General features: G+C 44.4%; 2 protein-coding genes across 4 annotated transcripts in view; one reads left to right on the top strand and one right to left on the bottom strand.

Moving 5' to 3' along the window:
* Positions 1-4309, top strand: part of LOC124038153 (serine/threonine-protein kinase 32C-like) — a 95477-nt gene extending 91168 nt beyond the window's left edge. For both annotated transcript variants that reach the window (XM_046353666.1, XM_046353667.1), the window contains one exon: positions 938-4309. In XM_046353666.1, coding sequence (XP_046209622.1) covers positions 938-1127 — 190 coding nt within the window. In that variant the 3' untranslated portion in view covers positions 1128-4309. The remainder of the gene's footprint in view (positions 1-937) is intronic.
* A 372-nt stretch (positions 4310-4681) lies between these two features.
* Positions 4682-27220, bottom strand: LOC124038154 (placenta-specific protein 9-like). 2 transcript variants are annotated; one of them, XM_046353669.1, is made up of 4 exons: positions 27100-27208; positions 26947-27025; positions 13341-13432; positions 4682-5093 (listed from the first exon to the last, which is right to left on the bottom strand). In XM_046353669.1, exons 2-4 carry the CDS (start codon positions 27008-27010, stop codon positions 4938-4940), a joined length of 312 nt encoding a protein of 103 aa, XP_046209625.1. In that variant the 5' UTR covers positions 27011-27025; positions 27100-27208; the 3' UTR covers positions 4682-4937. The 2 variants fall into 2 exon arrangements, with proteins under 2 accessions (XP_046209625.1, XP_046209624.1); XM_046353668.1 differs by having other exon boundaries at positions 26947-27220.
* Between the last annotated feature and the right edge of the window lie 312 nt (positions 27221-27532).

Below are 27532 nucleotides of genomic sequence, written 5' to 3' on the forward strand. Positions count from 1 at the left end.
TTCATGTAATAAAAAAAATGAGTACCTCATTTATTATTTACCTGTCTGAGATTGCAGCATAATTTGAATTCTTCCTGCATGGCAAATTTAGTTTTCTTATTGCTGTAATTAATGGAGCTTGAGTTCTATTTTTACTACTTGGGCATAATCTCTAGACAGATAGTATGTCACAGACTCCCACTATGTATTCTAATCACATTTTTTCCCCTCTCTCCTATCCCGTGTGTGGTTGAGCGTGTGTATGTATGTATGTATGTATGTGTGTGTGTGTGTGTGTGTGTGTGTGTGTGTGTGTGTGTGTGTGTGTGTGTGTGTGTGTGTGTGTGTGTGTGTGTGTGTGTGTGTGTGTGTGTGTGTGTGTGTGTGTGTGTGTGTGTGTGTGTGTGTGTGTGTGTGTGTGTACTACCGTTCAAAAGTTTGGGGTCACTTAGAAATGTCCTTGTTTTTTAAAGAAAAGCTTTTTTTTCATCAATTAAAATAACATCAGATTGATCAGAAATACAGTGCAGACATTGTTAATGTTGTAAATAACTATTGTAGCTGGAAACTGCTGATTTTTAATGGAATATCTACGTAGGTGTACAGGGGCCCATTATCAGCAACCATCACTCCTGTGTTCCAATGCACGTTGTGTTAGCTAATCCAAGTTGATCATATTAAAAGGCTGATTGATCATTAGAAAACCCATTTGCAACGAAAAAATGTGCTTTTCTTTCAAAAACAAGGACATTTCTATGTGACCCTAGACTTTTGAACGGTAGTGTATGTATGTATGACCCCCAACACTTTTTTGGTTACTCCATGATTCCATGTGTGTTATTTCATAGTTGTGTTGTCGTCACTATTATTCTACAATGTAGAAAATAGTAAGAATAAAGAAAAACCCTTGAATGAGTAGGTGTGTCCAAACTTTGAACTGTTTCTGTATGTCTCTCAGGTTGAAAAAGAGGCAGGAGGAGGGTGCAGAGGGAGGGGAGTCTGAAGGAGCTGCCGAGGGGGGTGATGATGGTGATGGAGACGGATCCGGGGAGGCTGAGGGAGGCACAGAGGATGAGGATCCTGAACCCGAGTCCTCCTCCAAACTAAGCATGTGCGGCTCGGTCTGCTCCTCTCCTGGCAGCTGCTAGCACCACACTACCACCTGGTGGTCTCTCAGGCTGCTGTGTGTGTGTGTGGAACCATGCCTATAGATACTCTAACCTCTCCTATGTAGCCATGATGACTGGAGGAACTGGAAGGCACAGCAGGACAACAACGCACAGCAGGACACAAAATGGCTCTCATATTTCTTCTTCTGTAGCATCCACCGTTAAGGCATGAATGAAACTGCAGGGTTACAGAGCGGTCCCGCCCTCCGCGCCCTAGAATAAGCTCTAACTCATTTCTATGCAACGTATAGCATGAAAGTAAGGTATCACTACAAGAGGGGATAACAAGCAGCAGAAGCCACACGATATATGAGCATGACAACATACGGAGAAAGTAGGAGCCAGGTTTAAGAGTTTCTTTTTAAATATTTCTTTTGATTGCACTCCCGCTCTCTTAGCCTCGAGTAGATGTAGCTACCTCTGCAAACTCACATACTGAATTATTCAACTGAGTTAGACAGTTGCCTGTGTAGCGCGTGCAATCCCTCTCCTACTCTCTGTGCAGTCCTCCTATTCTGAACGGCTATTACTGTTGCCCGGTTACCTTCTCCAAATGCCTTTCATTTCAATTATAGTATATAATTGTTCAAGTATCACAATGCCAATATACAGTGCAGTGCACATAGACATAGAATAACTATTATATTACTATGTTCTATGTAATTCTATTCCTAAGGTAGTGCAGTGGAAAGAGGCTTTTAGAGGAGGGTAAATGTTGTTTTCCAGTCACAGTAAGTGAGTCTTCTAATAGATACATGCAATACAGTATGGGCCATTCGGGACAAGGAGGTTTTGCAATTTAAAAGAAATCACTCGTTCAATCCGATAACGTAGAACCATTTTTAAGTGGTGTTGATTGTTAATCAATAGCCATTCATTACGCGTTAGTTGTGACTATATTATGCATCAGCATGCTGGTTTGATTATTACTACAGGCGATTACGCTCCTCCAACGGAACCTTCTTCCAGACATTGTTCGTTTTTTTTCTCCAAACGCCCTGTCAGTTAGAGGGACTTAGTACATCCGTGGTGTAAATGGAAGGTTTCCCTCACCGTCGACCTCTGTGACTGTTGCCAAGATGCGGTTCTATTATCCCACTGCTCCGCTGTGGGTTACATGCTCATGCTGCTTGAGTTCTTCTACGTTAAACATAAACATTGTCACCCCCAGGGGATCCGACCATAGAAGAAGAATCATATTGAGTGGACCCCATAAAGGGTTTCGTTAAATTGACCTGGTCTTGGGGAGGCTTTTCCTGTTCTCGTCTTTTCTTTTTCCCATGGATCAGACATGATCAACTTCTATTGAATAGCTACAGAAGAGTGTCGTAGTGGAACATCGTCCCTTATTAGACTAAGATGACCGTGACATTTGAACAAATCGTCTCTCATAGGATTGTCTCGATCACTCCCATATGAAAAATGATCATGGGGGCAGTATTACTAGTTGTGTGGTTGAAACGGTCACCTAATAGGGATAGTGGTACATTTTAAGGTGGTGCCATTCGTCTCAGCCTGGACATCTGGGAACATGTAGCATCGTCCACCTTAAAACCCTTAAGGCCTAACAAAGTAAGGTGTAAATAGCCTAACCTAACTCTCCACAGTTCTATGTGGGACTGCTTAGTAAACATACATGTTACTAAATGGAGAGCAGTATGAAGCCAAACGTTCATACACTGTTGTACTCATTTTATTTCCAAGTGTGCAGGCACAACTTGTAGGCAGATATGCCAAAGCTTTTCTACCATTTGCATAGCCATTTCTAAGAACTTTGTGTGCGAACGTATGTTTCCTCTCTGTAGCGCATAGAACCACTGTTCCTTCTGTGAAAATACTATCATTTGTATACAAACATTTATTGTGATTATATATAAAGGAATGTTTTTTGTGGGGGGAATAAAATATTCAATTATATGGGGGTAATAGAAGAAAATCTGACTTCCTGTGAAAATAAGATCATTAGTTACCCCGATAGCGTCTCGAACCCTGCATTTTTGCATGTACCTCTATTTACAGTTTTAAAGCAGATCTTGTAGGAGAGCCAACCGCTAGGGTTTGTGTGGCTTACAGTATGTGCACATGCAAGCTTCAGGCAGTAGAATTCCTTGATGTTCACCTGTGTTCTGATGATTGAGAGAGGAGAGGCCTCATATAAACAGTGTAGCCCTGTCCTGCTTGCCTGTCTATGTGATGTCTAGGTTTTCTTTTTAAAAACGGATTTTAAGACCTACGACTGTACAAATCATTTATTCCCAGTGTTATATGGATGCCATGATATCTTAGATGGTATGCAGTGACCTTTGGCATCCCGTAGATTGTCTTAAGAATATGTTCAAGTGCACAGGCTTTTCTTTAAGTGGATGATTGAATAAGTCAGTATCTATGCCCTCCTATGCTCCAATGTGGGTAAGTTTAGGTTTTCTGTGCTTTGTTATGTATATGGGAAAGGTCCAATGGTTTGGGACATTGTGTGAGTCTGCCCTTAGCTATGTGAAAAGTCTTAAATACTGCTCATCGACATGTCTTTACATTGTCCTCACTACTGACGACTAGGTGGAAAAGCTTGACTGAATGTCTCCAGTGCTAGAAATGGCCATGGAATTGTGTTGATTGCTTGTAATGAATAGGCATTGATTTTAATGGAAGCCCTGCTCTGTAGTTTATTTCTAAGTTCAACAATATTGTAGCCTAATGTCATTCCCTTGATATCATTTCAAATGCATCTCCATTCCTGGTTGGATGTTGCTTGCCTAAACCCTCCCCCAAAAAAATCTTTAATATGTTTGTACCATTGTGTTTACAATGCTAGTTTATTGGATAAAATTGTAAGTATATTTACCTGGGTGTTTCAAACAGCATTGTGATAGAACGAGTGACCAATTACCACAGTACTTTTCCCATCAACTGGATAAGGATTCAAGCTCTCACAGATAATATTACTGTCTTATCTTTGTAGCAACATTTTAGTATTTTGGTGTCCATTTTCTTTGTGTTTCGATTTTGAACATGTTCTGTAAGATTTTTATGGGGACTAAAATAAATACACTTGCAACTAGCCTGGGTCTCAGTGGAAGCCATGTACTGTACCTATTCAAACTGCTCTGTGTATTGAAACATGTTGCTTTCGCTGCTTTGATAAATAAAATCCTTCCAGTACTCTCTAGTGGTTTTCATCATTCATTCACATTGAGATTATTAGTTGCCCTTAACCACTCATACAAGGTTGGGTGTTATTTCAAGCCTCCCTAATGGTTTAGGTAGGGGTTGTGTAACCTGATTCTTGATCTGTGGTAAAGGGCACGGCCTACCTTGTGGCTCGGTGCTGCATGTGTAGCTCTCAACTGGCACCAGGGGGTGGAACAGAGGCATGGGACGAGAAAGGGACACAATCCCACACAGAACAGAATACATTACTAGATAAAAAACCAACGTATCAATTGTTTAGAACTGTAGCCATCCTGAGAGGCTGAGACAGTTACCCTTGTGTGTAGGGATTCCGCTTTAGTCTAAGAAGAAAGGGTGAGAGTGTCTGAGGATTAGAGGAGTGTATTATGCAGTCAAGTAAGCATTAGTGTCGTGATCTATCAACTGTTGCACAGAATACATACTAAGCCTGTGTTTACTCATCAAAGGGCTTGTTTTATATAGTTTGTGTACACTTTCAAGTCCAGAAAAACAAAGATTGTACATTCAAGTATCTTTCATTGTCTGTCCTTGCCAGGTGCACCCTCATCAGGGCAGAGTGAAGTAGCATAGCCCCTCAACAGAGATCTCTGCTCTCCTCTCTCAGGAATCGCCACCTTCTCCCAGTCCCTGGCCATCCAGGATGTCCACCACAGGTTTTCCAGCAGTTTCCAGCAGGGGGCTCCACTCAGGGGCCTCTATGGCATCCAGGAGCACAGCCAGCTCATCCTCCAGCTTCTGAACTGTGTCCTCTACACGCTGCAGGGGACAGACAGGGTCATTATCAGCTCAACTCACATTGATTTCTAGGTCCTACCCCTAGAACCTAGACCCATCTGAGTGCAGATCTGAAAGAATTGGATAGTAAGCAATATGGCAAAAATGTAATGTAAGCCTATCAAGGTGACGCTGTTACATAAAGGATAAACACTGACGTTCTGTACATCGCCTTGGAAATAATGGACTACGCAGAGTTCTTTGCAGAGTTAATTTTTCCAAGGTAATGTACAGAATGGAGGCGTTTATCCCGCTTATACCACCGTTTCCAAAGAAAACAATATGAAAGCGCATATTCACCAGCAGAAAATAAAATGTTTGTCATGTTTTGTCTTATATTATCTTGTCATTATGCTTTCCCTTCTGTTCGTTTCCCCCCTGCTGGTCTTATTAGGTTCGTTCCCTTTTTCTATCCCTCTCTCTCCCCCCTCCCTCTCTCTCCTCTCTCTATCGTTCCGTTCCTGCTCCCAGCTGTTCCTCATTCTCCTAACTCACTCATTTAGTCTTTTCACACCTGTCCCCTATTTTGTCCTCTGATTAGAGTCCCTATTTCTCCCCTTGTTTTCCGCTTCTGTCCTTGTCAGATCCTTGTATGATGTTCACTGTGCTGTGTCCTTGTCTCGCCCTGTCGTGTCTTGTCTCCTTCAGATGCTGCGTGTGAGCAGGTGTCTGAGTCTGCTACGGTCGGTGCCTTCCCGAAGCAACCTGCAGTCAATGCTCGAGTCTCCAGTCTGTCCTCGTTACTACGAGTGGATTTAAGTTTTTTCCTGTTTTGTTTTCGTCTTGAGTTTTACTGGAATAAAGACTCTGTTTTCGCTAAGTCGCTTTTGGGTCCTCATTCACCTGCATAACAGAAGGATCCGACCAAGAATGGACCCAGCGACTACGGATTCTCGTAACACTGCCGTCGAGATCCAGGGAGCTATGCTCGGCAGACACGAGCAGGAATTGTCTGCTGCTCGTCATGCCGTTGAGACCCTGGCCGCTCAGGTTTCCGACCTCTCTGGACAGTTCCAGAGTCTTCGTCTCGTGCCACCAGCTACTTCCTGGTCTGCCGAGTCTCCGGAACCTAGGGTTAATAACCCACCTTGTTACTCCGGGCAGCCCACTGAGTGCCGCTCCTTTCTCACCCAGTGTGATATTGTGTTCTCTCTCCAACCCAACACATACTCAAGAGAGAGAGCTCGGGTTGCTTACGTCATATCACTCCTTACTGGCCGGGCTCGAGAGTGGGGCACAGCTATCTGGGAGGCAAGGGCTGATTGTTCTAACAATTACCTGAACTTTAAAGAGGAGATGATACGGGTTTTTGATCGTTCAGTTTTTGGTAGGGAGGCTTCTAGGGCCCTGGCTTCCCTATGTCAAGGTGATCGATCCATAACGGATTACTCTATAGAGTTTCGCACTCTTGCTGCCTCTAGTGACTGGAACGAGCCGGCGCTGCTCGCTCGTTTTCTGGAGGGACTCCACGCAGAGGTGAAGGATGAGATTCTCTCCCGTGAGGTTCCTTCCAGTGTGGACTCTTTGATTGCACGCGCCATCCGCATAGAACGACGGGTAGATCTTCGTCACCGAGCTCGTGGAAGAGAGCTCGCGTTAACGGGTTTTCCCCTCTCCGCATCGCAACCATCTCCTTCCTCCGGCTCAGAGACTGAGCCCATGCATCTGGGAGGTATTCGCATCTAGACTAAGGAGAGGGAACGGAGGATCACCAACCGCCTGTGCCTCTATTGCGGATTTGCTGGACATTTTGTCAATTCATGTCCAGTAAAAGCCAGAGCTCATCAGTAAGCGGAGGGCTACTGGTGAGCGCTACTACTCAGGTCTCTCCATCAAGATCCTGTACTACTATGTCGGTCCATCTACGCTGGACCGGTTCGGCTGCTTCATGCAGTGCCTTGATAGACTCTGGGGCTGAGGGTTGTTTTATGGACGAAGCATGGGCTCGGAAACATGACATTCCTCTCAGACAGTTAGGTAAGCCCACGCCCATGTTCGCCTTAGATGGTAGTCATCTCCCCAGTATCAGATATGAGACACTACCTTTAACCCTCACAGTATCTGGTAACCACAGTGAGACTATTTCCTTTTTGATTTTTCGTTCACCTTTTACACCTGTTGTTTTGGGTCATCCCTGGCTAGTATGTCATAATTCTTCTATTAATTGGTCTAGTAATTCTATCCTATCCTGGAACGTTTCTTGTCATGTGAAGTGTTTAATGTCTGCTATCCCTCCTGTTTCTTCTGTCCCCTCTTCTCAGGAGGAACCTGGTGATTTGACAGGAGTGCCGGAGGAATATCATGATCTGCGCACGGTCTTCAGTCGGTCCAGAGCCAACTCCCTTCCTCCTCACAGGTCGTATGATTGTAGTATTGATCTCCTTCCGGGGACCACTCCCCCTCGGGGTAGACTATACTCTCTGTCGGCTCCCGAACGTAAGGCTCTCGAAGATTATTTGTCTGTTTCTCTTGACGCCGGCACCGTAGTGCCTTCTTCCTCTCCTGCCGGGGCGGGGTTTTGTTTTGTTAAGAAGAAAGACGGTACTCTGCGCCCCTGCGTGGATTATCGAGGGCTGAATGACATAACGGTTAAGAATCGTTATCCGCTTCCCCTTATGTCATCAGCCTTCGAGATTCTGCAGGGAGCCAGGTTCTTTACTAAGTTGGACCTTCGTAATGCTTACCATCTCGTGCGCATCAGAGAGGGGGACGAGTGGAAAACGGCGTTTAACACTCCGTTAGGGCATTTTGAGTACCGGGTTCTGCCGTTTGGTCTCGCTAATGCTCCAGCTGTTTTTCAGGCATTAGTTAATGATGTACTGAGAGACATGCTGAACATCTTTGTTTTTGTCTACCTTGACGATATCCTGATTTTTTCACCGTCACTCGAGATTCATGTTCAGCACGTTCGACGTGTACTCCAGCGCCTTTTAGAGAATTGTCTCTACGTGAAGGCTGAGAAGTGCGCCTTTCATGTCTCCTCCGTCACTTTTCTCGGTTCTGTTATTTCCGCTGAAGGCATTCAGATGGATCCCGCTAAGGTCCAGACTGTCAGTGATTGGCCCGTTCCAAGGTCACGTGTCGAGTTGCAGTGCTTTCTAGGTTTCGCTAATTTCTATCGGCGTTTCATTCGTAATTTCGGTCAAGTTGCTGCCCCTCTCACAGCTCTTACTTCTGTCAAGACGTGCTTTAAGTGGTCCGGTTCCGCCCAGGGAGCTTTTGATCTCCTCAAGAAGCGTTTTACGTCCGCTCCTATCCTCGTTACTCCTGACGTCACTAAACAATTCATTGTCGAGGTTGACGCTTCAGAGGTGGGCGTGGGAGCCATTCTATCCCAGCGCTTCCAGTCTGACGATAAGGTTCATCCTTGCGCTTATTTTTCTCATCGCCTGTCGCCATCGGAACGCAACTATGATGTGGGTAACCGCGAACTGCTCGCCATCCGCTTAGCCCTAGGCGAATGGCGACAGTGGTTGGAGGGGGCGACCGTTCCTTTTGTCGTTTGGACTGACCATAAGAACCTTGAGTACATCCGTTCTGCCAAACGACTTAATGCACGTCAAGCTCGTTGGGCGTTGTTTTTCGCTCGTTTCGAGTTTGTGATTTCTTATCGCCCGGGTAATAAGAACACCAAGCCTGATGCCTTATCCTGTCTCTTTAGTTCTTCTGTGGCTTCTACTGATCCCGAGGGGATTCTTCCTTATGGGCGTGTTGTCGGGTTGACAGTCTGGGGAATTGAGAGACAGGTTAAGCAAGCACTCACTCACACTGCGTCGCCGCGCGCTTGTCCTAGTAACCTTCTTTTCGTTCCTGTTTCTACTCGTCTGGCTGTTCTTCAGTGGGCTCACTCTGCCAAGTTAGCTGGCCATCCCGGCGTTCGAGGTACTCTTGCTTCTATTCGCCAGCGCTTTTGGTGGCCTACTCAGGAGCGTGACACGCGCCGTTTCGTGGCTGCTTGTTCGGATTGCGCGCAGACTAAGTCAGGTAACTCTCCTCCTGTCGGTCGTCTCAGACCGCTTCCCATTCCTTCTCGACCATGGTCTCACATCGCCTTAGACTTCATTACCGGTCTGCCTTCGTCTGCGGGGAAGACTGTGATTCTTACGGTTGTCGATAGGTTCTCTAAGGCGGCACATTTCATTCCCCTCGCTAAGCTTCCTTCCGCTAAGGAGACGGCACAAATCATCATCGAGAATGTGTTCAGAATTCATGGCCTCCCGTTAGACGCCGTTTCAGACAGAGGTCCGCAATTCACGTCACAGTTTTGGAGGGAGTTCTGTCGTTTGATTGGTGCTTCCGTCAGTCTCTCTTCCGGTTTTCATCCCCAGTCTAACGGTCAAGCAGAAAGGGCCAATCAGACGATTGGTCGCATACTACGCAGCCTTTCTTTTAGAAACCCTGCGTCTTGGGCAGAACAGCTCCCCTGGGCAGAATACGCTCACAACTCGCTTCCTTCGTCTGCTACCGGGCTATCTCTGTTTCAGAGTAGTCTGGGTTACCAGCCTCCTCTGTTCTCGTCCCAGCTCGCCGAGTCCAGCGTTCCCTCCGCTCAGGCGTTTGTCCAACGTTGTGAGCGCACCTGGAGGAGGGTGAGGTCTGCACTTTGCCGTTACAGGGCGCAGACTGTGAGAGCCGCCAATAAACGTAGGATTAAGAGTCCTAGGTATTGTCGCGGCCAGAGAGTGTGGCTTTCCAATCGTAACCTTCCCCTTACGACAGCTTCTCGTAAGTTGACTCCGCGGTTCATTGGTCCGTTCCGTGTCTCCCAGGTCGTCAATCCTGTCGCTGTGCGACTGCTTCTTCCGCGACATCTTCGTCGCGTCCATCCTGTCTTCCATGTCTCCTGTGTCAAGCCCTTTCTTCGCACCCCCGTTCGTCTTCCCCCCGTCCTTGTCGAGGGCGCACCTATTTACAAGGTACGTAGGATCATGGACATGCGTTCTCGGGGACGTGGTCACCAGTACTTAGTGGATTGGGAGGGTTACGGTCCTGAGGAGAGGAGTTGGGTTCCATCTCGGGACGTGCTGGACCGTTCGCTGATTGATGATTTCCTCCGTTTCCGCCAGGATTCCTCCTCGAGTGCGCCAGGAGGCGCTCTGTGAGTGGGGGGGTACTGTCATGTTTTGTCTTATATTGTCTTGTCATTATGCTTTCCCTTCTGTTCGTTTCCCCCTGCTGGTCTTATTAGGTTCGTTCCCTTTTTCTATCCCTCTCTCTCCCCCTCCCTCTCTCTCCTCTCTCTATCGTTCCGTTCCTGCTCCCAGCTGTTCCTCATTCTCCTAACTCACTCATTTAGTCTTTTCACACCTGTCCCCTATTTTGTCCTCTGATTAGAGTCCCTATTTCTCCCCTTGTTTTCCGCTTCTGTCCTTGTCGGATCCTTGTATGATGTTCGCTGTGCTGTGTCCTTGTCTCGCCCTGTCGTGTCTTGTCTCCTTCAGATGCTGCGTGTGAGCAGGTGTCTGAGTCTGCTACGGTCGGTGCCTTCCCGAAGCAACCTGCAGTCAATGCTCGAGTCTCCAGTCTGTCCTCGTTACTACGAGTGGATTTAAGTTTTTTCCTGTTTTGTTTTCGTCTTGAGTTTTACTGGAATAAAGACTCTGTTTTCGCTAAGTCGCTTTTGGGTCCTCATTCACCTGCATAACAATGTTTCGCCTTTTATTTTCATTTTTTATTACAAGTTCCTACTTTCTCATCTTCTGGTTGCTAGAGATGCGACACTGTCGTTTATTCCATTAGTTTTCTATTTACAGACCAAGAGTGTGCAAAGCTGTCATCAAGGCGGCTACTTTGAAGAATTTTGATTTGGTTACTACATGATTCCATTTGTAATATTTAATCGTTTTGATGTCTTCACTATTATTCTACAATGTAGAAAATAGTAAAAATAAAGAAAAACCCTGGAATGAGTAGGTGTGTCCAAACATTTGATTGGTACTGTAGGTCCTCCTCAGATGCAGTCAATACTCATTCAACAGCAACACTCCCTGGGCGGTGTGAACCAATACTTTATTGTAACTGAATGATTTCCACTGCTGAGTGGTTTGGATGGGCATTGTTAGTACAAAAAACTTCCTTTTAAGGAAATAGTGCAGATTATTTTAGTGTCACCATAAAAAAAATGAGACAATGTAGTAATGTTACAAACCACTGGGAAATCTCCCAAATTCCTTGGATGATTGAATGTCTGCCCTGGAAATTGGGAAATGTGAAACTATTTTTAAATAAGGCTAGATTTATTTGTGTGTGACATACAAAGAATGGTAGGTCACACTTTAAAGCAAAGTATATATGTTATGGTTTATTGAAGCCTACATAAATGCTTAACAAATAATTAATAAGAATTAGAATATCATTATAAAGTGTAGCCACAAAAGGCCCCTCATATATTATGACATTTGGTTTTGATTTAAATTTGACAGTGGATTTAGAAGTGGATATAAAATAAATATTTACTTCAACTTGATTGGTCAACTCCCTCAGCCCTCCTGCAGAAATTGACATACTTGGTACCCTTTTGGGTTGCTGAAGTTCAGTTTTGTGGCACTAACTTGGCCCACTCAGAGGGCTGTAAGAAAACTCTAAATCAGTCACCAAAGATATGGGATAAAAGGCAGGAATTCAGATGGTGAGGGATGAATATTGCACCATCCTTGTTAGTAGAGATCTTGAAGAGTAGGAATATGTAAATACATTTCTCTATCAGGCAGTTGATATGTCATTAAAAAGTACGCTGGACTAAGAATAGGGCACAAATATGTTTTAGAACAAATACTTATTTTGGTGAAAAATATGATTGGATTGTTGGCAACAAATGGGTTAAACCCCATTTCATGCCCATGGGGTCAATTAATCAATATTCAGATGAAAGGTCACCTGTAAAATAAGGCCTATAATAGTCATTAAAACCTGCTCTTTGTCATTCATTATCTCAAAATGTAGTCTGATCATGTGGAAATATGATGGAAGAACCTGGATCGGGGACGGGCGACCTCGATGGGAGTGGGGGCACAGTGGCTAGCGATTCTGTGCACCCACATCTGTGCCATGGGGCAAAGAGAAGAATGTTGCAGTTTTAAAGCACGTTTGATGCAATTATTTTGCCATGGGGTGGAGTAAGGATTTAGCAATTTCCTAACTAATTTCATGCAATTCTACTCATTTGAAATGAGCAGTTTTAGAGCTAATTCCCATTCATTCTAAACATTTTGCCATTGGGCATAGAAAACATTTTGCCATTTTTAAAGCACGTTTGATGCAATTATTTTGCCATGGGGTGGAGTAAGGATTTAGCAATTTCCTAACTAATTTCATGCAATTCTACTCATTTAAAATGAGCAGTTTTAGAGCTCATTTCCATTCATTCTAAACATTTTGCCATAAAGTAGAGAGAAATGTTTGCGGTTGTTGAGCAAATTTCCTGCAATCCTACATGTGGCCTGACTAATATGATATCTGAGTGAGAGTGACTTACAAAATCAATGGGGTCTCCGGGTCCATAATTCGACCATGATTACCACACGTTTGGATAGCTGGCTAGACAAATTTAAAATCTAAAAATGTTTAGCTGGCATGGACTAATTCAGTGACTGTCAGTGACTTACATAAACAAGAGAGAAACTGCTGATGCACAACCAAATTTTAAAATGAATTGTCTATTCTACTATTCTAACTCTCAACATTATGTCGAGACCCTGACTGAGTTCCTAACTTTAATTGAATTTTGGGGGGAAATTGATCTGTGGGCCTACAAAACGGGGGCTTTGGGCCGCTAGTTGGCCATCCCTGACCGAGATCATTTCAAATTCAAGAAAACCATATTATGTCATTGAATATTCATATTTGGACACACAAACATTATATGTTCAAATTTGAAATTGGTCCTTGTTTACCAATGCTTACCTATAAAAGCCATTGAAGTAATTCATGTTCTATTTTTGAGATGAGTAAAAATTCCCATGCAAATTGCCATTCTAATGTGACTTCTCAACCACGTGGTAGAGCTCTGTAATTGACTTAGAAAACATCAACTTGAAAAAATTATATTTCTAGTTCTTATTCGAGTTATTAGAAATAGGAATGCAAAGGTCAAATCATTTTTTCAACATGTTTCTCAAGAAGAGGCAGTTAAAGGGATACAGGGTTTGTGAAGGCTTTATAACTCCGTCATATGACGTTGTTATAGTGTGACAGAAAGAGACCCGTGAAAAGCATTGCGTCTTACTCTACCTTCTCCACTACATCCAGTCTGTCATGAAGAGTACTGTGGTCCTGACAGGCACTCGACCGCACAGCTCTGGGTTGGAGCTCAGACTCAGGTCCTTATGGAAAACATAGAGGAGAAGGCATAATTTTCCATACAATACAACAATATTTCTAACAGTATTTCTGATATTATCTTTCCATTACAACACCTTAGTATCCTACATGGAGCCTAGACTATAGGATACATTGTAGTATGTATGGACCCCAATACACAGCACAGCAAAATTCTCAAATTCTCCCTCGGCCTGAGAATGCACAGTGTATTTTTGTCTACTATCTCTATCCACAGCTTGAGTTCCATTATAAATCTTCATCCAGCTAATCTCTAAAGGTCACCAAAACAAGTCTTTCTTGTCTCCTGTCCTGCTCCTTCCTCTCTCTCTCTCCCTCTGACTGGTTCACAGCCCGTTCCAAGTGTTTTCTATTACCTCTACATCTCTGCTCTGCAGGCAGCCTGCAGCTCAGCTATCCAGTTCACCACAACCTCTGACCACATGCCATTCTGTTGACATCACACTGCCACAAACTGAGTTGGGATCAGTTCACCCTCACTCTCACCAGTACGTGACCCAGTTTGTTTAGAAGAGATGCCGCTGATCCAGGGTTAGCATTAAGGAGCCGCATCAATGGCTGTGTTTTACCTTGCTACCTTTAGGCTTGGTAGTCTACTACTAGAAATGGCATAGCTTTGATGCAACCCTTTGTCTGGAAGGGAAGACGGTCTCACTTTGAATCAACCTTGAACCTTCATGGGTTGGGTGTGGTGAAGAAACCTCCATATACATTGTTCCACCAGGTTATTTCTCTTGGTCATCCAGGTTTCATGGTTCCAATTAACCACCCAGACCCTTTTAAAGAGCCCCCCTATTTTCTCTGTGAGCTGAAGCTCTGGTCTCTGCCGAATGTGAATGTGGCTGGGATGTGCGGCCCGTATGTCTGTGAAGACAAGTTTCTTCTTAATAATTAGTGGAGCATAGACCATGCATAATCTATTGCATGGTGTCCTTTCTATTCTCTTCAGCCACACTTCCTGTTGCATCTGGTTTCCATCACATCACAGAACTGTTTAACATAGGTCTTTAAGCTAGACATTTCTTACGTACTATATATTGTCCCAAGCCCTTGTGCACACTGAAGGGTATTACAAACACAAGACAAAGACATTTACATACAACATACTGTACACTGCATACAGAGATAGTAGATATAATGACGAGATGCCTATGTCTCCGCTCGAACAATGGGATTTGTGGTCCCCTTAGCGGAACGGCAAGCTCTCAAGCGCTCGCCTTTTACTCTCTTTGGATAGGTGGATACATCTTGTTATTTGAATACTATTTTGAACATTCGATGATGGGTGTTGACGTCAACCGCTTGTATTCAATGGAAAGTGAGATGCTATGCTAGTCTCATGAATATGCATAGACCGTCTCCGACATAAAATGTGTTTTCTCTAAGTTGCCGCGATGTCACGTGCATCACACTTGTATCGGTACACTCTTAACAGCCTAAGCAGCACGAAACTTCATTTAGTGAAAATAAGCCTTGTATCAAAATAGCAATACATGTTTATCTTGACTAAATTATCCTTGCTCCCCATATAAACACTGCTCACTTGCTTAATAACTAATGATCTTCTGAACGTGGAGAGACTTTAGGCGGAGTAAACCCTCTCGCTTCGCCTCTTCTTCTCTGATATATAGCAGTCAACTAGGTGTTGAATTTGGCCTCATAGTTCTAGTTGTCTATTCCCTGCCTGTCAGAAAATGAGCACAAGATAAGGACCATTTATTTTCCTGGCGTGTCATGACTGTCCTGTGAATAGCAGCCATTGATTGCCGGTTGTGCTGTTTTTATGGAGCTATCCCGCGGTACAATTTTACACGCTCTATTACAACCCACAGATCATATCTAGGACAAAAGCCAAGGAAACCCAAGGGATGATTGTAAGATAGAGCTCCATAACATGCCAGGTGTTTCTGCATCAGTACTACAGACATATGCAGACATAAGACATGTACACAGACATAAGCAGACATAAGACATGTACACAGACATAAGCAGACATAAGACATGTACACAGACATATGCAGACATAAGACATGTACACAGACATAAGCAGACATAAGACATGTACACAGACATAAGCAGACATAAGACATGTACACAGACATAAGCAGACATAAGACATGTACACAGACATATGCAGACATAAGACATGTACACAGACATAAGCAGACATAAGACATGTACACAGACATAAGCAGACATAAGACATGTACACAGACATAAGACAGGTACACAGACATAAGCAGACATAAGACAGGTACACAGACATAAGCAGACATAAGACATGTACACAGACATAAGCAGACATAAGACAGGTACACAGACATAAGCAGACATAAGACATGTACACAGACATAAGCAGACATAAGACAGGTACACAGACATAAGTAGACATAAGACATGTACACAGACATAAGCAGACATAAGACATGTACACAGACATAAGCAGACATAAGACATGTACACAGACATAAGCAGACATAAGACATGTACACAGACATAAGCAGACATAAGACATGTACACAGACATAAGCAGACATAAGACATGTACACAGACATAAGCAGACATAAGACATGTACACAGACATAAGCAGACATAAGACATGTACACAGACATAAGCAGACATAAGACATGTACACAGACATAAGCAGACATAAGACATGTACACAGACATAAGACAGGTACACAGACATAAGCAGACATAAGACAGGTACACAGACATAAGCAGACATAAGACATGTACACAGACATAAGCAGACATAAGACAGGTACACAGACATAAGCAGACATAAGACATGTACACAGACATAAGCAGACATAAGACAGGTACACAGACATAAGTAGACATAAGACATGTACACAGACATAAGCAGACATAAGACATGTACACAGACATAAGCAGACATAAGACATGTACACAGACATAAGCAGACATAAGACATGTACACAGACATAAGCAGACATAAGACATGTACACAGACATAAGCAGACATAAGACATGTACACAGACATAAGCAGACATAAGACATGTACACAGACATAAGCAGACATAAGACATGTACACAGACATAAGCAGACATAAGACATGTACACAGACATAAGCAGACATAAGACATGTACACAGACATAAGCAGACATAAGACATGTACACAGACATAAGCAGACATAAGACAGGTACACAGACATAAGCAGACATAAGACATGTACACAGACATAAGCAGACATAAGACAGGTACACAGACATAAGCAGACATAAGCACCATTCATTTTCAGTAAATGAAATTCATCTGAGTGTATAAGCCAGTTGGCAAACTACAATAAGGACTTTTTTTCTTAGGAAGACGTGTCACATGTGAGCATCGATTGATCCCATTCTGTGAAAGATGTGTGTTTTAGCACGTGACACAGTGTGTGCACGCACGCACACAGTGGATGCTGTCTCAGTTCGAGAGTTATGTGGCGTATGTAACCTGAACACAGTGGTTTGCTGTCGAATGCCAGACTTCCCTGCTTTGCCAGTTTAAACAGCCTTTGCTGCTCCTTGGTTATCAACATGGAGGGGAACCAAAAGACCCTAAGACTGCAGCTGAAGACTGTGAGGGAAGTGTGTGTGTTACTGGTATAACCCTGTTCCGAGCCAATTGTCCATTTTCCAAGGTCCCTCTTTGTGGCACCTGACCACACGACTGAACCAGTGGAGGCTCCTCAGAGGAGGAAGGGGAGTACGATCTATGTGTTGAGAAGCTTGTGTGTTGAGAAGCTTGGTGAGTTGGTGACATGATTAGATAGAGATTGAAAAATGATAGTTGAACATTTTTGGGGGACATTATTCAAATCAAATTAGTTTCTTCAAATTACAGGAGACGGAGGAGGTAGATTATACATTGTTTTCTTGGTTTTAGAACTTTATTTTCGTGTCCAGCTAATGCAATATATTTCAATTTGCCTTGCTAAATTCAGTAGCAAGTAGCAGTAGCTAGCTACTTGCAATTGAAGAAGTGAATTAAAACCGATGTTTGACCTCTGCCTGAAATCAGTTTCATGAAGAAGGATGAAAAGGTGAGGGCGTTCAATACCAATTGGTATCAAAATTATAACAGTAGCTGGTTAACAGGGAGCCTCTCATCAAGCCGCCTATATTTCTGGCCTTGCCTGCTTTTTGGAAAGTCATCCTTGGGCAAAAGAGGGGTACAGTTACCTAAAGAACATAAATCGTTTAGCTAAACGCCAAAACAAAATCGGGAGCATATAAATGCCCACATCAGATTCAAGCTTCTGGGAAAAAGACTAAATGAGAGGGATAGTTCCGCTAGTGCAACAAGTGCAACTCCAAGGAGCTTGCAGCGGTAATTTCAAATGACGAGGAACTTGAAGCTCTCCACCTTCTCCACTTTGACGGAACCGCAGTGGTGAAAGTGGAAAGCTTCAAGTTCCTCGGCGTACACATCACAAGAGGCGCAACAGTGCCTCTTCAACCTCAGGAGACTGAAGAAATTTGGCTTGGCCTCTAAAACCCTCACAAACTTTTACAGATACACAATTGAGAGCATCCTGTCGGGTTGTATCACCGCCTGGTACGGCAACTGCACCACCTGCAACCGCAGGGCTCTCCAGAGGGTGGTGAGGTCTGCTCAATGCATCACCGGGGGCAAACTACCTGCCCTCCAGGACACCTACACCACCCGATGTTACAGGAAGGCCATAAAGATCATCAAGGACATCAACCACCCGAGCCACTGCCTGTTCACCCCGCTATCATCCAGAAGGCGAGGTCAGTACAGGTGCATCAAAGCTGGGACAGAGAGACTGAAAAACAGCTTCTACCTCGAGGCCATCAGACTGTTAAATAGCCATCACTAGACGGGTTCCACGATTTACACAACCCTGCACCTTAGAGGCTGCTGCCCTATGTATATATAGACTTGGAATCACTGGCCACTTTAATAATGGAACACTAGTCACTTTAATAATGTTTAAATAATGTTTACATAGTGCTTTATTCATCTCATATGTATATACTGTATTCTGTGCTACTATATTTTAGTCAATGCCACTCTGACATTGCTCAATCTAATATTTCTATATTTCTTAATTCCATTCTTTTACTTTTAGATGTGTTGTTGTGAACCGTTTTTAGATACTACTGTACTGTTAGATACTACAGCACTGTTGAAGCTAGGAACACAAGTATTTCGCTACACCCACAATAACATCTGCTAAATATGTTTATGTGACCAATGAAATTTGATTTGATTTACTTGCTGAACATATGGAACTTTCTACTGTCTTTTTTCTGGGATGTCAAAATCAATTCAATAGCTTCCGTCGCGTCATCCATTAAAAGTTAGAATAAAGAGGAAGCGCATTTTATTGCGCGAACTCAAGTAGGTTTTCCACTTTCTTCAGGTATTTATTTAGCAAAGATGATAACACATAACCACTCTGGACAGACACAAGCAAAAACTCCTAGGCAGCCTAGGCTTCACCCTAACATTAGAGATCTGACATGCTGAATGGGATGAAAACGAGACCAATTTTCAGTCTGACCAACTGCATACAGCTTATGTGCTGTCCATTTGGTCAGGGTAACTAATTGATAACTTCGTTATTTATAGTCCATTTGTGTGTCGGGAGCGAATATGATCGAATTAGCTCAGCCTTGTGAGTTCTATTGTCGATCAGTTGTTGTCTTTTTATTTATTTTATTTTATTTAACCAGGTAGGCTAGTTGGGAACAAGTTCTCATTTACAACTGCAACCTGGCCAAGATAAAGCATAGCAGTGTGAACAGACAGCAACACAGAGTTACACATGGAGTAAACAATAAATAAGTCAATCACACAGTAGGAAATGTAAAAAATAAAAATACATTTTAAATAGAGTCTATATACATTGTGTGCAAAAGGCATGAGGAGGTAGGCGAATAATTACAATTTAGCAGATTAACACTGGAGTGATAAATGATCAGATGGTCATGTGCAGGTAGAGATACTGGTGTGCTAAAGAGCAGAAAAGTAAATAAATAAAAACAGTATGGGGATGAGGTAGGTAAATTGGGTGGGCTATTTACCGATGGACTATGTACAGCTGCAGCGATTGGTTAGCTGCTCAGATAACAGATGTTTAAAGTTGGTGAGGGAGATTCGTTCCAGTCACAGGCAGCAGAGAACTGGAAGGAAAGCGACCAAATGAGGTGTTGTTTTTAGGGATGATCAGTGAGATACACCTGCTGGAGTGCATGCTACGGGTGGGTGTTGCCATCGTGACCAGTGAACTGAGATAAGGCGGAGCTTTACCTAGCATGGACTTGTAGATGACCTAGAGCCAGTGGGTCTGGCGACGAATATCTAGCGAGGGCCAGCCGACTAGAGCATACAGGTCGCAGTGGTGGGTGGTGTAAGGTGCTTTAGTAACAAAGCGGACGGCATTGTGATAAACTGCATCCAGTTTGCTGAGTAGAGTATTGGAAGCCATTTTGTAGATGACATCGCCGAAGTCGAGGATCGGTAGGATAGTCAGTTTTACTAGGGTAAGTTTGGCGGCGTGACTGAAAGAGGCTTTGTTGAGAAATAGAAAGCAGATTCTAGATTTGATTTTGGATTGGAGATGTTAGATATGAGTCTGGAAGGAGAGTTTACAGTCTAGCCAGACACCTAAGTACTTATAGATGTTGACATATTCTAGGTCGGAACCATCCAGGGTGGTGATGCAAGTCGGGCGTGCAGGTGCAGGCAGCGAACGGTTGAAAAGCATGCATTTGGTTTTACTAGCGTTTAAGAGCAGTTGGAGGCCACGGAAGGAGTGTTGTATGGCATTGAAGCTCGTTTCGAGGTTAGATAGCACAGTGCCCAAGGAATGGCCAGAAGTATACAGAATGGTGTCATCTGCGTAGAGGTGGATCAGGGAATCGCCCGCAGCAAGAGCAACATCATTGATATATACACAGAAAAGAGTCGGCCCGAGAATTGATCCCTGTGGCACCCCCATAGAGACTGCCAGAGGACCGAACAACATGCCCTCCAATTTGACACACTGAACTCTGTCTGCAAAGTAGTTGGAGAACCAGGCAAGGCAGTCATTAGAAAAACCGAGGCTATTGAGTCTGACGATAAGAATAGGGTGATTGACAGAGTCGAAAGCATTGGCCAGGTCGATGAAGACGGCTGCACAGTACTGTCTTTAATCGATGGCGGTTATGATATCGTTTAGTACCTTTAGCGTGGCTGAGCTGCACCTGTGACCGGCTCGGAAACCAGATTCCGGCTCGGAAACCAGATTGCACAGCGGAGAAGGTACGGTGGGATTCGAGATGGTCAGTGATCTGTTTGTTAACTTGGCTTTCGAAGACCTTAGATAGGCACTAGGGCCTGTAGGAAATGCCTTGTTGATAGTGTTGTTAAGAAGGCAGAGCAGCCCTTCACTATGAATTAGAATACTAGTAATTTAATAGGATCTCTATGTATAAAACTGCACATTTTTCTCACTGCCCCATAGCAATAGTTTCGCGAGGGGCCACAGGAAACTGTGCTACGCCACTGGTGTGTGTGTGTGTGTGTGTGTGTGTGTGTGTGTGTGTGTGTGTGTGTGTGTGTGTGTGTGTGTGTGTGTGTGTGTGTGTGTGTGTGTGTGTGTGTGTGTGTGTGTGTGTGTGTGTGTGTGTGTGTGTGTGTGTGTGTGTGTGTGTGTGTGTGTGTGTGTGTGTGTGTGCCTGATGAAGTGCACACTCATATGTGTATGATGTCACAGCTGCACCTGGAGAAATACTGACCCACACACTCAGAGGACATAGAAAAGGAAAACACAACAGCCCACAAGAGTCTGATCTAACACCATCTGCCCTGGGAGACAGGTTTGGAAGATGGTGTGTGTGTGTGTGTGTGTTGGCCTGTCTCTGTGTGTCTGTGTCTCTGTGGGGTGTCCATGTTTACATGTGCGTTTGCGCTGGCCACAGGAGACAGGGCAAGACGTGCAGTGGAGTGAATACTGACGAATACAGACCGAGCCAGAGCATTAGGTCAGTTTGTACACAACACCAGTGGTCCCACAAACCAGAGCTTGCCAAATACAGACCCGCCCATGGAAAAGAGACTAACAAGCTGTTAGTCAGATCTCCAGAGTATTTCCTGAATCAATATTGGATTGGCAGAGAGAGAGCAAGAACTAGTGTGTGGTTCCATGTGTTGGCCATTCCTTGTGTATGAAGTCACACTCAAGCCCAATCAAGTCCTCAAAGAGTAGGATATGGAGGGGGGGCTAAAATGTTTACGATTTTCGTTGAGCAGTAAACAAGATTGGAATGATAGATAAACATTAGACATATAAGGATAAAATAGAAGATTTTTGTTAAAAATTCAATACCGATGAGTACTACATGAAGAAAGGTCAATGCTGCATTAAAAATAAGAAACAGATGTTTTAACCTCATGAGTGTAATCTCTCTCTACACAGTACCAGTCAAATGTTTGGACATACCTACTTTTTCCAAATGTGTACTATTTTCTACATTGTAGAATAATAGTGAAGACATTTCATATGTGCTATTGCATAGTTGTGATCTTGTAGTAGCCAAAAAAAGTGTTAAACACCTCAATTACCTCGACTCAGGAAGACCTCAATTATCTTGACTAACCGATGCCCATGCACATTGACCCTGTACTGGTACCCCCCTGTCACGCCTTGGTCTTAGTATTTTGTGTTTTCTTCAATTATTTGTTCAGGCCAGGGTGTGACATGGGGATATTGTATTGTCGTATTGGGGTTTTTGTAGGCATTGGGATTGTGGTTGATTAGGGGTGTGTCTAGTATAGGCTTGGCTGCCTGAGGCGGTTCTCAATCAGAGTCAGGTGATTCTTGTTGTCTCTGATGGGGAACCGTATTTAGGTAGCCTGGGTTTCACTTTATATTTCGTGGGTGATTGTTCCTGTCTCTGTGTAGTATCACCAGATAGGCTGTAATTAGGTTTCATGTTCCGTTTGTTGTTTTTGTATATGTATAAGTTATTTCGTGTATCGCGATCCTTCATTAAAGATCATGAGTAACAACCACGCTGCATTTCGGTCCGACTCTCTTTCAACAAACGAAGAACGCCGTTACAGAATCACCCACCACACACGGACCGAGCAGCGTGTTAACAGGCAGGAGCCAAAGGAGAGGCAACAGAAGCAGCTGCAGTGGGAGAGGCTGCACCACTTGGAGAATTGGACATGGGAGGAAGAACTGGACGGAAAAGGACCCTGGGCTCAGCCTGGTGAATATCGCCGCCCCAAGGAGGAACTAGAGGCGGATAAAGCGAAGAGGCGCTGGTATGAGGAGGCAGCACGGCGACGTGGATGGAAGCCCGGGAATCAGCCCCAAAAATGTATTGGGGGGGAGGCTTACAGGGAATATGGCTACGCCAGGTAGGAGACCTGCGCAAAATCCCTGTGCTTACCGGGGGGCGAGAGACCGGGCAGGCACCGTGTTATGCAGTGGTGCGCACGGTGTCCCCAGTGCGGGTGCATAGCCCGGTGCGGTATATTTCAGCTCCGCGTATCGGCCGGGCTAGATTGAGCGTCGAGCCAATGCCATGAAGCAGGCTCTACGCATCTGATCCCCAGTATGTCTCCTTGGGCCGGCTTACATGGCACCAGCCTTGCGCTCGGTGTCTCCGGTTCGCATACATAGCCCAGTGCGGGCTATTCCACCTCGCAGCACTGGCAGGGCGACCGAGAGTATTCAACCGGGTAAGGTTGGGCAGGCTCGGTGCTCAAGGGCTCCAGTGCGCCTGCACTGTCTGGTCTATCCAGAGCCACCTCCACACACCAGTCCTCCAGTAGCAGCTCCCCGCACCAGGCTTCCTGTGCGTGTCCTCGCTCCAGTATCACCAGTGCCAGCACCACACATCAGGCCTACAGTGCGCCTCGCCTCTCCTGTGCTGTCGGAGTCTCCCGCCTGTTCAGCGCTATCAGAGCCTTCCTCCTCTGCAGCGGTGCTGGAGTCTCCTGTCTGTTCAGCGCTATCAGAGCCTTTCTCCTCTCCTGCGCTGTCGGAGTCTCCCGCCTGTTCAGCGTTATCAGAGCCTTCCTCCTCTACAGCGCTGCCGGAGCCTCCTGCCTGTTCGGAGCAGCCTAAACTGTCAGTCTGCATGAAGCAGCCAGAGCTGCCAGTCTGCAAGGAGCTGCTAGTCTGCAAGGAGTTGCCAGTCTGCAAGGTGCTGCCAGCCTGCATGGAGCAGTCAGAGCTGTCAGCCTTCATGGAGCAGTCAGAGCTGTCAGTCTGTATGGAGCAGCCGGAGCTGTCAGTCTGCAAGAAGCAGCCAGAGCTGTCAGTCTGCATGAAGCAGCCGGAGCTGTCAGTCTGTATGAAGCAGCCAGAGCTGTCAGTCTGTATGAAGCAACCAGAGCTGTCAGTCGGCATGAAGCAGCCAGAGCTGTCAGTCTGCAAGGAGCTGTCAGTCTGCATGGAGCAGCCAGAGCTGTCAGTCTGCATAGAGCAGCTAGATCCGCCAGTCAGCCATGATCTTCTAGATCTGCCAGTCAACCAGATTCTTCCAGATCTGCCAGTCAACCAGAATCTTCCAGATCTGTTAGTCAACCAGAATCTTCCAAATCCGCCAGCCAGCCAGGATCTACCGGAGCCGCCTACCTACCTGAGCTTCATCTCAGTACTGGGCTTTCTCTCAGTACTGGGCTTCCCCTCAGTTCCGGACTGCCCCTCAGTCCCGAGCTGCCCCTCAGTACCGAGCTGCCCCTCAGTTCCGAGCTGCCCCTCAGTCACAAGCTGCTCCTCAGTTCAGTGGGGTTCTGGGTGAGGACTATTAGGCCATGGTCGGCGGCGAGGGTGGATTATCCCAGGACGCGAAGGGGAGGAACTAGGACATTAATGGAGTGGGGTCCACGTCCCGAGCCGGGGGGGGGTTCTGTCACGCCTTGGTCTTAGTATTTTGTGTTTTCTTTAATTATTTGTTCAGGCCAGGGTGTGACATGGGGATATTGTATTGTCGTATTGGGGTTTTTGTAGGCATTGGGATTGTGGTTGATTAGGGGTGTGTCTAGTATAGGCTTGGCTGCCTGAGGCAGTTCTCAATCAGAGTCAGGTGATTCTTGTTGTCTCTGATGGGGAACCGTATTTAGGTAGCCTGGGTTTCACTTTGTATTTCGTGGGTGATTGTTCCTGTCTCTGTGTAGTATCACCAGATATGCTGTAATTAGGTTTCACGTTCCGTTTGTTGTTTTTGTATATGTATAAGTTATTTTGTGTATCGCGATCCTTCATTAAAGATCATGAGTAACAACCACGCTGCATTTCGGTCCGACTCTCTTTCAACAAACGAAGAACGCCGTTACACCCCCTGTGTATAGTCTCGCTATTGTTATTTTACTACTGCTCTTTAGTTACTTGTTACTTTTATTTCTTATTCTTATTTATATATTTTTTTATCCGCATTGTAGCAAGCATTTCACTGTAAGGTCTACACTTGTTGTATTCGGCGCATGTGACTAATGCAATTTGATTTGATTTTAAACAAATTTAAATATATTTTATATTTATACAAAGTAGCCACTCTTTGCTTTTATGCCAGCTTTGCACACTCTTGGCATTCTCTCAACCAGCTTCATGAGCTAGTCACCTGTAATGCATTTCAATTAATAACAGGTGTGTTAATTTGTGGAATTTCTTTCCTTCTTAATGTGTTTGAGCCAATCAGTTGTGTTGTGACAAGGTAGGGGTGGTATACAGAAGATAGCCCTATTTGGTAAAAGACCAAGTCCATATTATGGCAAGGACAGCTCAAATAAGCAAAGACAAATGACAATCCATCATTACTTTAAGACATGAAGGTCAGTCAATTCAGAAAATGTCTAGAACATTGAAACTTTCTTCAAGTGCAGTCGCAAAAAAACATTACACGCTATGATGAAACTGGCTCTCATGTGGACCTCCACAGGAAAGGAAGCACCAGAGTTACCTCTGCTGCAGAGGATAAGTTCATTAGAGTTAATTGCACCTCATATTGCAGCCCAAACAAATGCTTCACTGAGTTCAAGTAACAGACAAATCTCAACATCAACTGTTCAGAGGAGACTGCGCGAATCAGGCATTCATGGTCAAATTGCTGCAAAGAAACCACTACTAAAGGACACCAATAAGAAGAAGAGACTTGCTTGGGCCAATAAACATGTGCAATGTTCATTAGACTATCCTTGTGTCTGATGAGTCCAAATTTTATATTTTTGGTTCCATCCTCCGTATCTTTGTGAGATGCAGAGGAGGTGAACGGATGATCTCTGCATGTGTGGTTCCCACAATGAAGCATGGAGGAGAAGGTGTGATGGTGCTTTACTGATGACACTGTGATTTATTTAGAATTCAAGGCACACTTAACCAGCATGGCTACCACAGCATTCTGCAGCAATACGCCATCCCATCTAGTTTGCGCTTAGTGAGACTATAATTTGTTTTTCAACAGGACATTGACACAACACACCTACTGGCTGTGTAAGGGCTTTTTGACCAATACGGATAGTAATGGAATGCTGCATCAGATGACCTTGCCTCGACAATCACCCGACATCAACCCAATTGAGATGGTTTGGGATGAGTTGGACCGCAGAGTGAAGGAAAAGCAGCCAACTAGTACTCAGCATATGTGGGAACTCCTTCAAGACGGTTGGAAAAGCATTCCAGGTGAAGCTGGTTGAGAGAATACCAAGAGTGTGCAAAGCTGTCATGAAGAATCTCAAATATAAAATATATTATGATTTGTTTAACACTTTTTTGGTTACTACATGATTCTATGTGTTATTTCATAGTTGTGATGTCTTCACTATTATTCTACAATGTAGAAAATAGTCAACATTAAGAAAAAACCCTGAATGAGTAGGTGTCCAAACCTTTGACTGTTTATATCTATCTATCTATCTATCTATCTATCTATCTATCTATCTATCTATCTATCTATCTATCTATCTATCTATCTATCTATCTATCTATCTAATATATATCATGCACACACACACACACACACACACACACACACACACACACACACACACACACACACACACACACACACACACACACACACACACACACACACACACACACACACACACACACACACACACACACACACACACACACACACACACACACACATGTTCATCCAACTGTCACCCACGCACACACGTATCCTGTAACCTATATGCTCATTGACAGATCCTGAATGGCCAATGGATATTCCTTGAAGAATCCACCCATTTTACAGTGGAAAGATATCCAATTCATGTAAGGTTAGACATCACAAAGAACTATTCAACTCCACTGCATAGTGAGTACTGTTCATCACTACACTGTTACAAAGTCACTTAGAAAATAGCACTTCTATCAAACAACTTAGAACAGAACAGAGTGAACAGAGTGAACCGCACACCTATTTATGGTTTGTTTACACATCTGCTGTGCCCCCTGCTCTTTCCCCTATGACCTCTAACCCCAGCCACACCGAATCACATATCTTACCTGCTGCTGTGTAGCCAATGAGGAGGAGCAGAAGTCCAAGTGAGATGGTGGCGGGGCGGGTCATGGCGGAGGAGAGGAGCTGGAGGGTAAGAGTAGAGTCTAACTGGTGCTTGCAATAAGAGAAATACGGGGAAGAAAGAAAGAAATACTCACAGTGTATTCAGTGCCCAAAATCTCCTGAAAGCTAACCTAGACTGTATGCATTTTTTTTCTTTCTTCTCTCTCTCTCTCTATTGCTCTCTATTGCTCTCTATTGCTCTCTATTGCTCTCTATTGCTCTCTCTCTCTCTCTCTCTCTCTCTCTCTCTCTCTCTCTCTCTCTCACCCAGTTTCCTAATGAAAACATTAGGTGCAGAACAAAAGCCCTCTATCTGGGAGGAGGCTGAGGGGTGAACGGAGGGGTGGGGTTATTTCTAGGGTGGGACTCCTCAGCAGAGCTTTACTCCTGTAGCTGTTTTCAGGGAAGGTAATTCCAACACGGATAACATTTAGTATGAAGGGCATGAAGATAGGGTTGTAATCATTGTGGAACGGTATGGCGTGTAGTGACACACTGGGTCAATGCAGCATGAAGAAAACATATCCT

Source organism: Oncorhynchus gorbuscha, linkage group LG06 (assembly GCF_021184085.1).
Source record: "Oncorhynchus gorbuscha isolate QuinsamMale2020 ecotype Even-year linkage group LG06, OgorEven_v1.0, whole genome shotgun sequence".
Taxonomy (NCBI): Eukaryota; Metazoa; Chordata; class Actinopteri; order Salmoniformes; family Salmonidae; genus Oncorhynchus; species Oncorhynchus gorbuscha.